At 31.2% G+C, this 14,614-nt stretch overlaps 1 protein-coding gene across 1 annotated transcript in view; it reads left to right on the plus strand.

Moving 5' to 3' along the window:
• The window catches only part of LOC120782030 (knirps-related protein), an 82,492-nt gene that overhangs the window by 7,785 nt on the left and 60,093 nt on the right, over window positions 1-14,614 (plus strand). Inside the window, exon 2 of the mRNA XM_040114186.1 lies at window positions 5,315-5,382. Coding sequence (XP_039970120.1) covers window positions 5,356-5,382 — 27 coding nt within the window. The 5' untranslated portion in view covers window positions 5,315-5,355. The remainder of the gene's footprint in view (window positions 1-5,314; window positions 5,383-14,614) is intronic.

The raw sequence follows: 14,614 nt of genomic DNA on the forward strand, positions 1-14,614 counted from the left end.
TTTCGCGCTTTTTTTCGACGCTTCTTAACCAGCATCACTCATCGGCAAATTAACAAGTCAAGGTCGTTTTGGCTCACAAACGCCGCGGCTGCGATCGCAATGACTAGTGTGTAGTGTGTGGCTTGCAACGATATTATTTAGCTGCGATTTGCGAGTCTACATTAAATGTTATGCAAATTATACTAGAAGCAAGCGAGAATGCGCACAAGCAACCAAATGAATGCTGGCATATACATATGTATGAAAATATATAAGTTAGTTTATAAGCATATAGTATATGTATGTGCGCAGAACACTTGCGGATGCATTCAAATGTAAACAAGAATGAGCACACATATGAGAGAACAATCGCAGTTGCATAAATGCTTCAAATCAAATATGTGAAAGTATGTGTGTGCGTTTATCAGTACAGCTAACTACATATGTAACGCCACATCTGTTCTGCTATTTTGTTGTTGCTTTTTTGTGATTTTATTTTTTTGTAAATGCATGCAGTTGAGAAGATGCCACCTCAGCCATTGTGTGGCATATGATTGCGATCCGTTGACGCTGGCAGCCTTGACGCGTTTGTGTTTGTGTGCCTAGAGTCGTGTGCGAGTGCGGCAGCGTTGAAAAGTCAAGCAAAATGTGAAAAAAGTTAAAGCAAAACAACTCATTACTATTGTACAGCAACAACGTGCCGCAAAAAAAGTGTGAAAGCTATTTTTTGCTATGCAATTTTTTCAGTGTTCTTCTTCTTCGTTTTTGGGTGCTAAGTTAAACGCTCCACCAGCTGTTGCAAACACCTGTTTTTGTTTAACAAGTGCCAAGCGGATGGCAAGAGTGGGCTTTGGCTTGCCTTTGCACGCCTGGCATTCTAGCTATGCATACACAAACTTGAACACGAAAAAAAATTACAAAATACATATACGGGCACACACATAATCACAAGCCCCTGTATGTTTATGTGTAGAAGTAGCTTTTGCGCAAGCGCAGCATTAAATAATAGAATAAGAAGCAATTCTACTCTTGCAACATCTTATTTTGGAGCTGCACTGCTTTAGTTAGAACTGTAATTTAGCAGATTTCAAAAACAAAAAAAAAAAACAAGAACAACAGAAGTCGAAAAAATATTGTAAACAATGCAAACATTTATTCTACCGCACATGGCCAAAACGAGTAAGACGGATTGAAGCTTGTAAATGAAGAACAGTGGCGCTTGTTTACCAATTTGTGGGTTAAAACTATTAAATGTCAGAATGTAGAGAATATTCAACACCCAATACCAAAAACCAAATATTAATTACTAATTATCTATTTCTAAATACTAAACCCTAAATACTAAATACCAAGTACTAAATACCAAATACTGAATACTAAATACCAAATACTAAATATTTAATACTAAATACTAAATACCAAATACCAAATACTAAATACTAAATACCAAATACCAAATACTAAATACCAAATACTAAATACTAAATACTAAATACTAAATACTAAATACTAAATACTAAATACTAAATACTAAATACTAAATACTAAATACTAAATACTAAATACTAAATACTAAATACTAAATACTAAATACTAAATACTAAGTAATAAATACTAAATACTAAATACTAAATACTATGTAATTACTAAATACTAAGTAATAAATACTAAATACTAAATACTAAATATTAAATTCTAATTACTAAATACTAAATACTAAATACCAAATACTAAATACTAAATACTAAATACTAAATACTAAATACTAAATACTAAATACTAAATACTAAGTAATAAATACTAAATACTAAATACTAAATACTATGTAATTACTAAATACTAAGTAATAAATACTAAATACTAAATACTAAATTCTAATTACTAAATACTAAATACTAAGTAATAAATACTAAATACTAAATACTAAATACTAAATACTAAATACCAAATACTAAATACTAAATACCAAATACCAAATACTAAATACCAAATACTAAATACTAAATAGTAAATACCAAATACCAAATACTAAATACTAAATACTAAATACCAAATACCAAATACTAAATACTAACTTCTAAATACTAAATAATAAATAATAAATACCATTACTAAAGAGAGAGGTGCAGAATATGGCATTTAGACCAAATTCTAAATATTAATACTAAATTCTAAATGCTAAATACAAATTACTAAGTATTAAATATTAAACACCACTTAACTACTAATTACTTATTTTAAAATGTTAATTACAACATACTAAATCATAATTACTAAATACTAAAAAACAACTCCTAATACTAAATACCAAATACTTATTACACTAAAAAGTAATCACAAAATATTTAATCACGCATTCTTATATTTATCATTACTATCAATTACTTATGACGACGTACTAAATACCATATTTAATTTGAATTTAAACTAAGAACTTCTCCACTGTTCATATACCTCATTTAATGCAAGTTCCTATATATTCACAATTTTGGATCCCTCTACTAATATGAGCACTTGATGTGGGTGCAGCACTTCGCTTGGGGCATATTAAATTGTTGTTCTGATTGTACTAAATATTTATTTGCCATTTTTGGCCCAACTCTTTTGACAATTGTAGCTTCTTCGACAAGTTTACAAGCATAGCAGTTTTGTTGTTGTAAAGTCTTGTTTAGTTTATTTTTCTTGCTGCTGCAATTGCATCTGCTAGTCTTTTATAACGCTTAGTTAGCGACTTTTTCCACAATTTTATTGAATCAAGAGTAGCTGGGTGCAGCCTCAGTCAGCTTGTAGGTAACTGTATGAAGACCACGATAGTCACATTTGCTGAAACTGGCTAGCAGCAGTGGCTGACAATAATAATGTACTTGTAGCAACAAGTTCGTTGTAACGACTGCTGGGTTCTAAAGATGGGTTTATTTCTTTATTATTTATATTTTTGTTACCATGTGGTTGATTTGTCAGTGCTGTTAATCTACTTGAGGGTAGACTATAAATAAAATAGCAGCAAAATAATTTGAAATTCATCGCTTTTATTATTGTTGTTTTTTCTATTAAACGGCCATTACCGTAATCCATATATTACTTTAAACTTGTATGACCCTTTCTGATGTAAATTGGCAGACTTAGTTGCCTTGTATATCTCGTTTGTTCTACAAGTAGTGAGGTCGGTAGATACTTTTTAAATAAATATGCAATTTTCTGCTATTATTTGATGAGTTTGCAGAGCAACATTCACCAACGCGGATGCTTTGCAGCTTAAACGCTGTCAAGTATTTAAATGTGCACTTATAAATATAGATTATAATGGGCAATGGCAGAAATTTCTTGCAAAGCAGTACAGTCGTTTGAAGCTTTGATATTAATTAGAATTAATGTAAGTACATTTGCATTTATCATTATTAATTAACACATTGCGCTTCTGCATTTTTGCATTTAAAATATTTCTAAGATAACCCCAGCTTAACAGCGATGATTTAATTTAATATCAGGTCTGTCATGTCTTGCGAAACCGTCCCTTAAAGATAGAAAAGTTGAAATATTAACTATTATACACTGACGATTCTTGACCTGTAGGTGTGCCTTTCGAAGAGCGCCACGCCTCTAACATTTTTTTAATGTCGGAAAATAATTAGTACTTATTCGAACTAAGGCGCATCAAATTCCAGTTCAGAAAGTCAATAAGCTGCAACTTTACACTTGCCTTTACATGATTCTAGAATACAGCACTTATTCAGCTGGGGAATAAGTTAGCTGAATAATGCGCAAATTGCTATGAGAATGCTATTCAGCTATTATTCTCTTGAGCTAAATAAATTCTAAAGTTAAAATCCTGAAGAGTTCAAGGTTTATTTTAATAAGAAATTAAAATATTTTTCTGCCAGGTTTTCATTGAGATACTAATGACTAAAGCTTAAAAAAATTTGATTTGTAGATATGCCCCTTCGACAGTGCATTAGCTGAAATGAAATCGAATCCAATTGTCTTTTCAGAAAATTTTAATTCCACCATTAATTCAACATGAGTAAAATATAGCTGAATAAGGCGTTGACTACTGCTATTCAGCAAATCTTTTTTTAATTTTAAAACCTGAATGGTTTCAAATTAAAATTTCTTCATAAAGTAGTTTCCTTCCAGTGTTCTAATGAAACATAAACTGTTGCATCTTAGAGAAAAGCCACTACTTTGCAACTCCATACTCCGGTTTTCAAGATTTTTGTTTTCATCATTAATTCAGCTGAGTATAAAGTAGCTGAATAAAGCGCTGAATGCGATCAGGTAGCTAATAGAATCAGATTTTCTATAGCTAGACAAATTCTTAAATTATAGGTTCCAGTTTCACGACGTTTTAATGAGAACGTTTTCTGTCGGAGTGCTATTATATAAAAGCTAAAACGGTAGTAACAAATGAAGAAATTGAGATCCCTTGGTAAATTCGGAAATTTTTCGAAACAATATATGCACATATAATCAGATAATATTCTATTTTGGTTGAAAGCTAAAAACAGGAAAATACAGCGGATCTGATTATATTTGATTCCTGAAGTTTACTATCCAAATAAGCCGTGCGTGGTGCGAATTTCTGCTCAAATAGAAAAAAAGAGGAAAATAGCGTATCAAAGTGCTTAATTTATGAAAACTGATATTTCTACAAATAACTCTCGTTGAAATAAGCTAAGTCTAGGTGTATAGTTTTTTAATAGATAGGTGCTGTCCGCTTCATTAAAATCAAATATTAAGCTTTGAAATGGGAAGCAATAAATAATATTTTTCACTCAAACATTTTAAGATACTTTTTAACAAAGTAAAGTGTAAATTTAGCAAATCACCATGAATTAATTGTATCCATTGGATATACTTTTTTTCTATATTTGACTGATAATAACGTTTTGGATGGTTATTTCGCTACATAACCTAACTTTCAAGAATAATCCTACTTTTTATATATTTTCTGCAGCAAATCTAAATTTTTCTACTAAACTAAATTGTTTTCAGGGAGAAGTATTAACTTTATATTAAAATCTTTTATGCTAGTAAGCAATTTTTTATATTAGCAAGCTTACGGGATTTTAAAAAAACTCTTCAATTTTCCATTTAAAAGTTAGATTTTAGTACCTAGGTTCATGATTATTATCACCAAATGTCTATAGTTCCTTGTCTCAGTTTTTATATTCTCCGAAAAAATAGTTAAAAAGTGTTAGCTTAAAACATAGTTTCAAATTAAACACAAATTTACCGTTATATCTATTTGAACTTTGACCTATATCTATTTATACTATTAACTAAGCTCACAGTAGTAAACTTTAAAACAATAAAAACACTTTTTCAATATTTACAGATTTTTTAAACTACAAAAGCAACAACTCATAACATAACAAAATGATGAATCAGGATAATCCTTATGCGGTAAGTGTGCACACCTTATTTTTCACAATACTATGTTACTAAAAATGTATATACACACATACTTAAATATTACTAAAATGTCTTGCTACACAAACTCCTCACAAAAGCAAAAAAAAAGAAATTAATTAAAGAAAACAGAAAAATCCAAAAATTTATAAAAAACGTAAACAGCTTTCAATTTCACTGGAATTCACAATTTAAGACAACGTCAAAATAAATTTCAGTGAACAAAGATCACACAAGCAAAAAATAATAATTGCAGTAAGCCACACGTCAAAAAGGCCAACCAGCAAGTAAGGCAGGGTTAGCAGCGCACAAAACACAAATGTAACTCGAAATATTGCGGTCAATCATGCGCATAACTGTAATGTCGCTTAAAATGTGTCGCCATATAAATAAATGTACAAAAATTCCCATACGAAAAAGCTGGTGTTAATATGTATGTGCATCTGTATATGTGTGGTGGTTAACGGTCACACATTTTTGGTGGTCTCCATATTCAGGTGCCGGCTACCTCCCAGGCTGAACGACATTTATTTGTTAAATTTTTACGAGCGCACACAAATCGTCCGCGGCGTTCGGCGCTGACAAATGATAAAAATTAAAAGCCCTCCCTGAACAAAAAAAAAACAACAACAAACACGACCAAACACTTATTGAGCTAGTTTAAGCACACTTATAAGCTTGTGTGTGTGTGTGTGTGTGTGTGAGCATTAACACTAGCTTTTGGTTAACCAAAAGTGCTCATGCAAATATACTTATATTTGTGTATATATGTCTAGAAGTGTGTATAAAAATCGGCAATAAAACTTCATATACGCTACTAACAACAACAACGACGCCAGAAGTCGTAAAACACAAAATTTATTGTGAACACGTTGCGGTTTGAAAAAATTTTTCGGTCATAAAAATATTATTTCATATACTCCGCTTATGTGTGTGAGTGTGTGCGTGTGTAGTCGTGGTTTATGTGACTAAATGAGATTAAAATTTTAAATGAGATCACAAGATGCTGATAATAAATGTAATAGTGATAAGCGTGCTTTTGCAAAATGTAAAGCAATGGCGCCGTGCATGTCTTCATTTGGGAGGGTTTGCTGCTCTAGTAATTCTGAATAAAGCTCAAATCTTTTTAAGCGATTTAGAATGAGCTTTTGTGTCTCTTCTCTCTTTCTTATGGAAGTTTTGGTAAATGCAGGATTTCTTCTTTTTGAAATCTGCTGTTATTTTTAACATATTTCTGTGCATTAAAAGGCTCTTAGTCTTATCACCACCTGTCGACGTTCTATAACAAAATAAAATTTCTTTAATAAATATTTAAAAAATTGACGTGCACTATTTTTGTATTCAATAAAATATTGTTCTCAAATTTTACTACAATTCCAAAGCATTAATAGAGCTCGTATTGCGTTTTCTTTTGACTCAACTGCTTTCTGAGGGATTTTGAACACACATACATATAATATATGCGAGTTTTTATAACGCTGAAAGAACTTAGTTAGAAGATGATTTCCGTAGGAATTTAGCAATGTCCTTCTTTCGGTCAAGTGTCTCAGTTTTCGAGATATCAATCTGCAATTTCGCACAAGTGTTTTTTCTAAAAAAAGCTGTTCATTTGTTGAAACCGATGATATTGTACTACTACTAACTTTTAGCTGTCATACAAACTGACCGATCAAACTCAAGTCGATGCATGAAAAACTTTTTAATTTGACAAGGCATCTACACAAAATTTGGCAGATATTTTTATACAAAGCACTGCTCTGATATTCGATGAAATTGCTGCTATAAAGCTACTATACAAACCGAATAACCAAACACCAACCCTTATATAGAAAACTTTTGTGAGATTGTGACCAAGAGCATCGCCACCAATATCTGAACATATTATTCAGATCGAAGTACTGTAGCATATAGCTGTCATATAAAGAACCTTCTATACCATTTATGTTATAAAAAATACACCGATGAAGGGCATTATAGCACAGCTTCGGTGCGTACAGAAGTTCACGTCTTGTTTTCTTTTTTTCTATGAATTTATTTTACTGCCAAAAGTACCAACTTCCTTCCGAGTTTAATATAATCACTAATAATCACATAATAAACAAACGCCAGAAGACCAAACTATGGACACATCTATTAAAATATAAAATTATGTAAATAAAACAATTCAGTCATATTTCATGTTGAAAAGAACAAGCTGCTGACAAGCACAACATAAAAATACTAATACCAGAAATTGTCAAAAACAAAGGTAAATATGCCAGCCAAATACTTCCTTATTACTCACACGTCAACACTAAGCTGTCAGTCAGCCAATGTTCGTACAATAAACGACACTGTTTGTTGCCTACACCCCTTTGGCAGAGCGAGTGCTCGACTATTTGACTTTGATTTGATTACCACAGACAAAGCGCACATTTCAAACAAAATATGAGTGCTACAAGGCGCAGGCGCATATGACATGCGCGCAGTGATGCGCTCATTAAACGGCAATATTTACATACGAGTATAAATAAATTCACATAATAGCAGCGGCGGCAGAGGCAACGGCAGCAGGGACAGAAAGTAGAACTCGTTCTTAATGACACTCCAGCGACGAGCGTTTGACTTGGCACTAACTCTGTAGCCGCCGCTGCCGCTGTCTCTACCGCTTCTGTTGCTCTTAATGATGTGTGATGTCATGCCGCACGGGCTGCTCTGGCTACTGCTTGGCGTTTGCTGCTCATGTGCTGATAGGAAATCAATAAGGAATCAATAATTCTTCTAGTATAATCTACATAAGTAGAATTTAGCATTAAGCATTTAATAAGCGTTCGTATTTAAACAGTTTTGTAAAATCGTAATTAAGTTGAAGTGGTTTATTAATTATGAAATTTTATTTGTTTCTCGCTTTTGTCGTGTTTTAACTCGTGTATGCTAAGCTGTGCTCCGGTCGTAATGCGCGTAAAGGTGTTAGATGTTATTCAAAACGTTTGGGTTGGGATTAGTGCGGCTAGTCGGTTACGACTGTTTGAAGGTCAGTGAGATGCTCACGATGGATGATTTATAAGTAACTTTTATTAAATACGAAGCTGCTTAGTTGACTGAAAGTCAACAAATGAGTGGCAGCGATGAGCAGTTATTTTAATACTTAATTACCTATACTAGAGCGGAAAAATGTTGACACAAAGCGATGCGTAGTAAGAGTTGGTGGTGAGTGATTTTGATACGTTTTCGTAATCACCTGTTTTATGTAACTATTGAGTTCGTGGTTTTCGCTGATCAAAAGGCTACTTCATTATAGAACAAACTACTTAGGAATGGATGTTTTACATAGAACAGAGACCGAGTAACAATCGTCAAGCCATTTTGTGGTATGAGCTGTCCTTTTTTCTACAAAATAACCGTTTCAGTTATAAACGATTTTTTCTTAAACATACTATATGTAGTATACTTATCAATGGCTTTCACTGATGAGGACAGTATTGACATAACTACTTTATATAGATATCGAGTATAGTCATTTCCGAGGACTTAAGCGGAAGCCTTGGCCAAACAATCTAAAGTCATATGGAAGCTAAAGAACGTTTGGTGTTATTATTGTCTTAGAGACAAAAAAAAACACAAATTTTGTGGTTTTTTGCCGAGTTGATACCCTTATATATTTTCCCGTAGTTCCAGGGCCTCATAATTCCCTGCTCATGCCGGTTATAAAAACTCAAATATCGTGTTGTTTGAGTTTGATACCTTTTCTGAATCTTTTCAGATTTCTAAAAATATTTTTATTTGTTTCCTGAAAATTATTACTCTAAACTAATTAAGAGTCTAGAGACCATATAGGTTACACAGACTTCATTGATGCTTCCAGTGTTCAATTCTGACACGCATACTCTCTCCAGCAACAAAACTTCACAGTTCAAAGCTCTCGCCTTTGCAGCCACCCAGTTTGACTCTTTTTCTTAAAAACATCATCAACTAATTTGTATGCCTTAATTGGAAATTAAAGCAGTTGCTTTGAAAATTTGACAATGTTAGAAAATTAAACGTCACCAAAACCACATTGAAGGCAAACGGACGTCCGTTAAGTCTGACGCTGATGACGAACAAATCGTGCAAATGGTCACACAAAGTGCCCATAAACGCCAAGACTAAAGCGCAAAGTGGCGCAAAAGTGCGAACTTACATATGCAAATACAAATCTAGATCAGTTGCCGAGCTTAGCAAGTTTGTATTAAATTAAATAATAATAAACTAGAGCATTAGCATTAGAATGAGTTTAAGGTGGTGTTAGACTATGCTTGGTTAATTTTTGGAGTGCTGTAGCTTAAAAAACGCAATATTTACAGAGTTTAGCTTACTTAATATGTGTTTAGCAACTCAATTTTATTATTTTATTTAATTGCTGTTTTAATTCCTTCTTTTTAAAACTAAAAAATTTACCGTTTATAAGAAGAGCGCCTTTGCAATAATCGATATTTGAATGCTAGTTTAAATAATAAGCTAAGCTGATGAGGAAAAATATATAATATAAATATAAAAAGACATAAATAAATGTTAGCATACTCTTCTTTACAGAAGATAAAGGGTGTTTAAACTCCATTTTAAAAACTATAATAAGTACCGAAACACTTTTTTGCCTTGCTATAAATTAATTTTTAAGCCGAATTTAATTTTCTAACTAATAATACGATCAAAATATATATCTTTGAGTATGAAATAAACGTTGCTTAACTCTTCAATATAAAATAATTGAAAGCTTTAAACGGCAATGAAAATTAGTTCAAATAAAATTCCAAGATTTTATGAGCACCTTCAGTAATGTCAATATTTTGATTCCAGAAGCTCAGGTTAGGCGGGTTGGGCATACAAAATTCAAAAACTGTTAGATGATATGAGATAGTTTCACAGAATTGTTACATCTGACTCCACATATATTTAAAGGCATCAGTTTTGTGGGAGTTTAAAGCGTTTAACTTGATAGATAAAAAATTTCAAAATATACACATATATTTTCTAGCTCAGAAATCGAAAAATAAAGTCTGCTAAATTCTCTCTTTAGGAAAAGTCCGAGCTTTGTAAAGAACTGAAACATATTTTGTTGGTCTGTGTAGACACCCAAGTCACTATTTCGGGATCTAATCGGGTTTTGACTAATGAATTGCTAATTTCTAAAATCGGTGATTTCGCGAAATTTTCATGAACCACTTGACGTTGTTTTACCCTTATTTTAGCTAGTTTTACAATGTTGTGTTACTAACTGCACATCTGCGTAGGGATCTAACTAAATTATAGAAGTATAAATTTCGGTTAGCCTTATTTTAATATGTATATTATAGCTCTGAACCTAGAAAAATCGTCGATTAATTCTACTTTAAACCTAAAACTTAAAGTTTTAAAATTATAGAAATGTTTTTCGAGACCATTCGATGGCATAGTGATAGCTTAATATAATCAAAATTTTTTTCAATAATTATAGTATAAAACCTACATCTGATATTTTGTTCAATTTGCTTTTTGGAAAGATGAAATTGCTAACTATTTTTCTAAACCTTAAATAAATTTTTGGTAAATCTTATGTACCTGTATATTCTGAGTCAAGAACTTAAGAAAGGTAAACAAAGAATTTAAATAAAAAAAATGTATCCAAAAGTATTTTTTGTTCTCAAAACAACAAAAAAATATTTAAGCACAACAACTCAACCTTTTATTGCTGCTCACGCCAACTGCTAACAGCATACTAAATGTCAATATTTGAATATAAATTTCGTTAATTCGTGTATTTTGTGTGTCTAAGCTGATTTTGTAGTGTAGTCGGGCGCATTAAATTTGAGACACAATTTCTTGTTGATATTTGAGAATTTTCGCTTTATGACACACATATCGACTTACCAAAGAAGCAACTATTTTTTTTTAAATATACATATATGTTTGCCGCTTGCCTGTTGTGATACATAAAAGTGGAAGTTTATTAGATGATTATATTGTTGATTTAAAAAGATTGCATTAAATTTTATGACATTTCAGAGACGCAAGCGCAGCAAAAGGAATATAAAAAAAAATCGTTCAAGCTGCAGCGCAGCGCTACCAGCTTGCTCTATTGCTGCGCTCATACTTAACATATATGGTATTTTATTATTTTCAGCGCTAATTTTTATCGCTATATTTTTGAAAGACAGCTAATTTTAGCTATCAATAAATTTTAATTTATTCCTGTTTCACTTAAATATTTTTATTTTTTATCCGTTTTTTGTTTTGTTTTGCCCGCCAGTTCGCTTGAGTTGCTCCACTTGTCGCACAGTGCTGCCATACGCAAATGAGCAATATTTTTTCAAATCAAGAACAATGCGGTTAATTTTTGCCGCTCATAAATATCACTGCACATACACGCAAACAGTTATGGCTATAACCGTATTGCCCTGAGCTAGGCGCTCTTTTATGTACGTGTGTGCGCGTGTTAGGTTTATTTGTGTGTCCGCGCATATTTGCTAATTAAAATGCTGGTGCTACACATTAAATTAAATTTATAGCCGCAGATGCTGTGCGGTTTTAGTTAAATGAACTAAAATGACAGGTTAGTTATAAAATCACTTGATTTGTTAGCCAAAGTGGAACGAAACATATATCGTTTTAAGATCTGTTATTTAATGTTAGTGAGCACATAACAGTACATGTTTGAGTGTATGTGTAAACGGTTCGGTTTAGTTAATCTCAGATTAGTGTATGCAAATCCTATTAATTATTTACATTTTTTAGTCTGTTGTCTCAATTTATGACTGCTGTTGAAGTTAAGGAACAAATAAAAAAGTAACTAAACTTACCAAAATACGAAAAAATAGTGTAATAGAAATTAAAAAAAAAAAATATTTTTTTATTTTTGGGTTGTAGGTATTTATAAAGCGTTAAAACTTTAAAGAAAGTAAATTTTTCACAAAGTAAAAATAATTTACATATAAAATAGCTAAAGAAATAAAAAATTTTAAAATAAAAAATATTAAAAAAGTTAAATCCAGTAAATACCCAAAAAAAAAATTAAAATTTACAAATAAATTGAAAATATATTTATAAAATATTTTTTTATGATATGATTTATGGTATTTGTTAAGCGCCATGTAAACTAATGATGTATTTGCTCTATACATCAAGAAATTAAAAATATTACATAAAATATATAAGAAAATGTATACAAATAAAAAACTTATACTTAATTTTCTCCATTTTTTCATATTTCAGTTATTTATTAAGTGTTAAATAAAAAATATATAAGTAGAATTACAAATAACGGCAACATTATATTCTCCCTTGCTTCACATTTTAACTAACCCTACATACGTGCAACTAAACGCTTAAATTTAAATTGCTTTTTTTGTTTAAATTTTTTCTCAGTCAATATGTTTTTGTTTATATTTTTTAAACTTAATTTTTATAAACCTTAACACAACCTCAGTGCAAACTTGATTATAATTTTTAATAAAGAAAAAAATAAAAATAATTTATTAAAACCAAATTATTGTGGGTATAACAGCGACTGTAAAGAAACATTAAATATTTAACTTTTACTCATAAAAATAAATTATTAAATATTTTAGTATTGGTTAACATAAATAATTTTGTTAAATCTCCTTAAAGTTCTCGAAGTAACGTATCAAGTTTTTCCAATTTTACATAGTTAATATACGGTAAATATTCCATTTTGTGATATAATTTATATTCAAGCCTTTGATGAAATTGTTTCTCACAGATAAAGAAACATTTTTGCGAAAATAGTAATTATACTGCTTCTCTAAAACGATGAGCGTTAATTCAATTAAAATGATCTATTCTAAATAACAAAATTAAATCGATTTATTTCATTTTTAATTTAATAAAATATTTCTATTTACTTTTGAAAGGCTAAAGAACGAAACTTTTTATAACTACATACATATGTAATTCCTTTAAGGGAGGGGGTAGGGCCTTCAAGGTAAAAAAAAACACTTTTTTGTGAATTTATTTCTCAAATCTGGATTGGGTAATTTTATTCGGACCATTTGTATATTATAGAGCACACTTTTGACAATCTTGGGTAATTTTTTCATGTAGAAATATTGAAGCATAAGCCGGTAACAGAGCTTCTCCCATAACGACTTCAGAAAAAAAGACTTTGCGGTGTTCACCATAACTCGGCTGAAAATAATCCGAAAATAAAAAAATAAGAAAAAATTAGTTAAACTATAAACAAGTCTTTTACCCAACGTTCTCTGACCATTTTTTTTTTTTGCATTCACCTAAAGTGTAACTGCCTCTAACATCACAATCGCAAAATGACTGTAAGCTAGAGTAATCTACCCGAACCTTGTTTGGTTCGTCCACAGTAAATTTGCTAAGGATCATCACCTAATCAAATACATATTTAGCGATTTTATAGAGAATATACAAAACAACATATATGGAAAGATCAACTAAGTGTAAATATCTGCCATATAAACGAAACGTAGAAAATGAACTTCCTCAGGTATATTATATAATAAGAAAACTCTTTGATGGTGTTCATACTTTTACCATTTCTCATTTTTCTTATTATATATATATTTTTTTTGCTTTTTATATCCTTATTCTATTATTCTTTATTGGCGTAGACACTGCTCATATGGTTATAACCGAGTTTACAACAGCGCGCCAGTCGTTTTTCCTTTTCGCTGTTTGGCGCCAATTGGAGATTGCAACCATAGCCAGGTCCTCCTTCACCTGTTTTCCACCCAAAAGGAAATACCATAGACCATAAAGTATATGTATATGTATATAAATTATTAGCTGAGTGGATTAACCATACAAAAGCGAACCAGTCCGGCTTTTGAGATATCGACCTGAAAATGTGTACCTTTTCCATTTTCAACAAAGAACTGCTCGTTTATCGATATCGGCCTACTGTAGCGTATAGCTGCCATAAAAACTGAACTATCGAAATCAAGTGTATCTATGGAGAACTTTTTAATTTGGTGAGTTATTTTCACGAAATTTTGCGTGGATCTTTGTTCAAAGCGTTGGTGTAGTTTCCGAAAAAATTGCCCATAGCAAGTCACTATAACATACAGCTGCCATACAATAGACCAATCAAAGTTCTTCTAAGGAATATTTTGTGTTTGTGAAAGGTACTATAGCTTTGTTGCACCCGAAGTTAATGTTTTTTTAATTGATTTTGACTGATTTTTTATTTGAATTCATTGTTAAAGGGAAAATATTAAGTGAGAGTGAATAACTTGGCATACATATA

The sequence above is a fragment of the Bactrocera tryoni genome, unplaced genomic scaffold, assembly GCF_016617805.1.
Source record: "Bactrocera tryoni isolate S06 unplaced genomic scaffold, CSIRO_BtryS06_freeze2 scaffold_9, whole genome shotgun sequence".
Classification (NCBI taxonomy): domain Eukaryota; kingdom Metazoa; phylum Arthropoda; class Insecta; order Diptera; family Tephritidae; genus Bactrocera; species Bactrocera tryoni.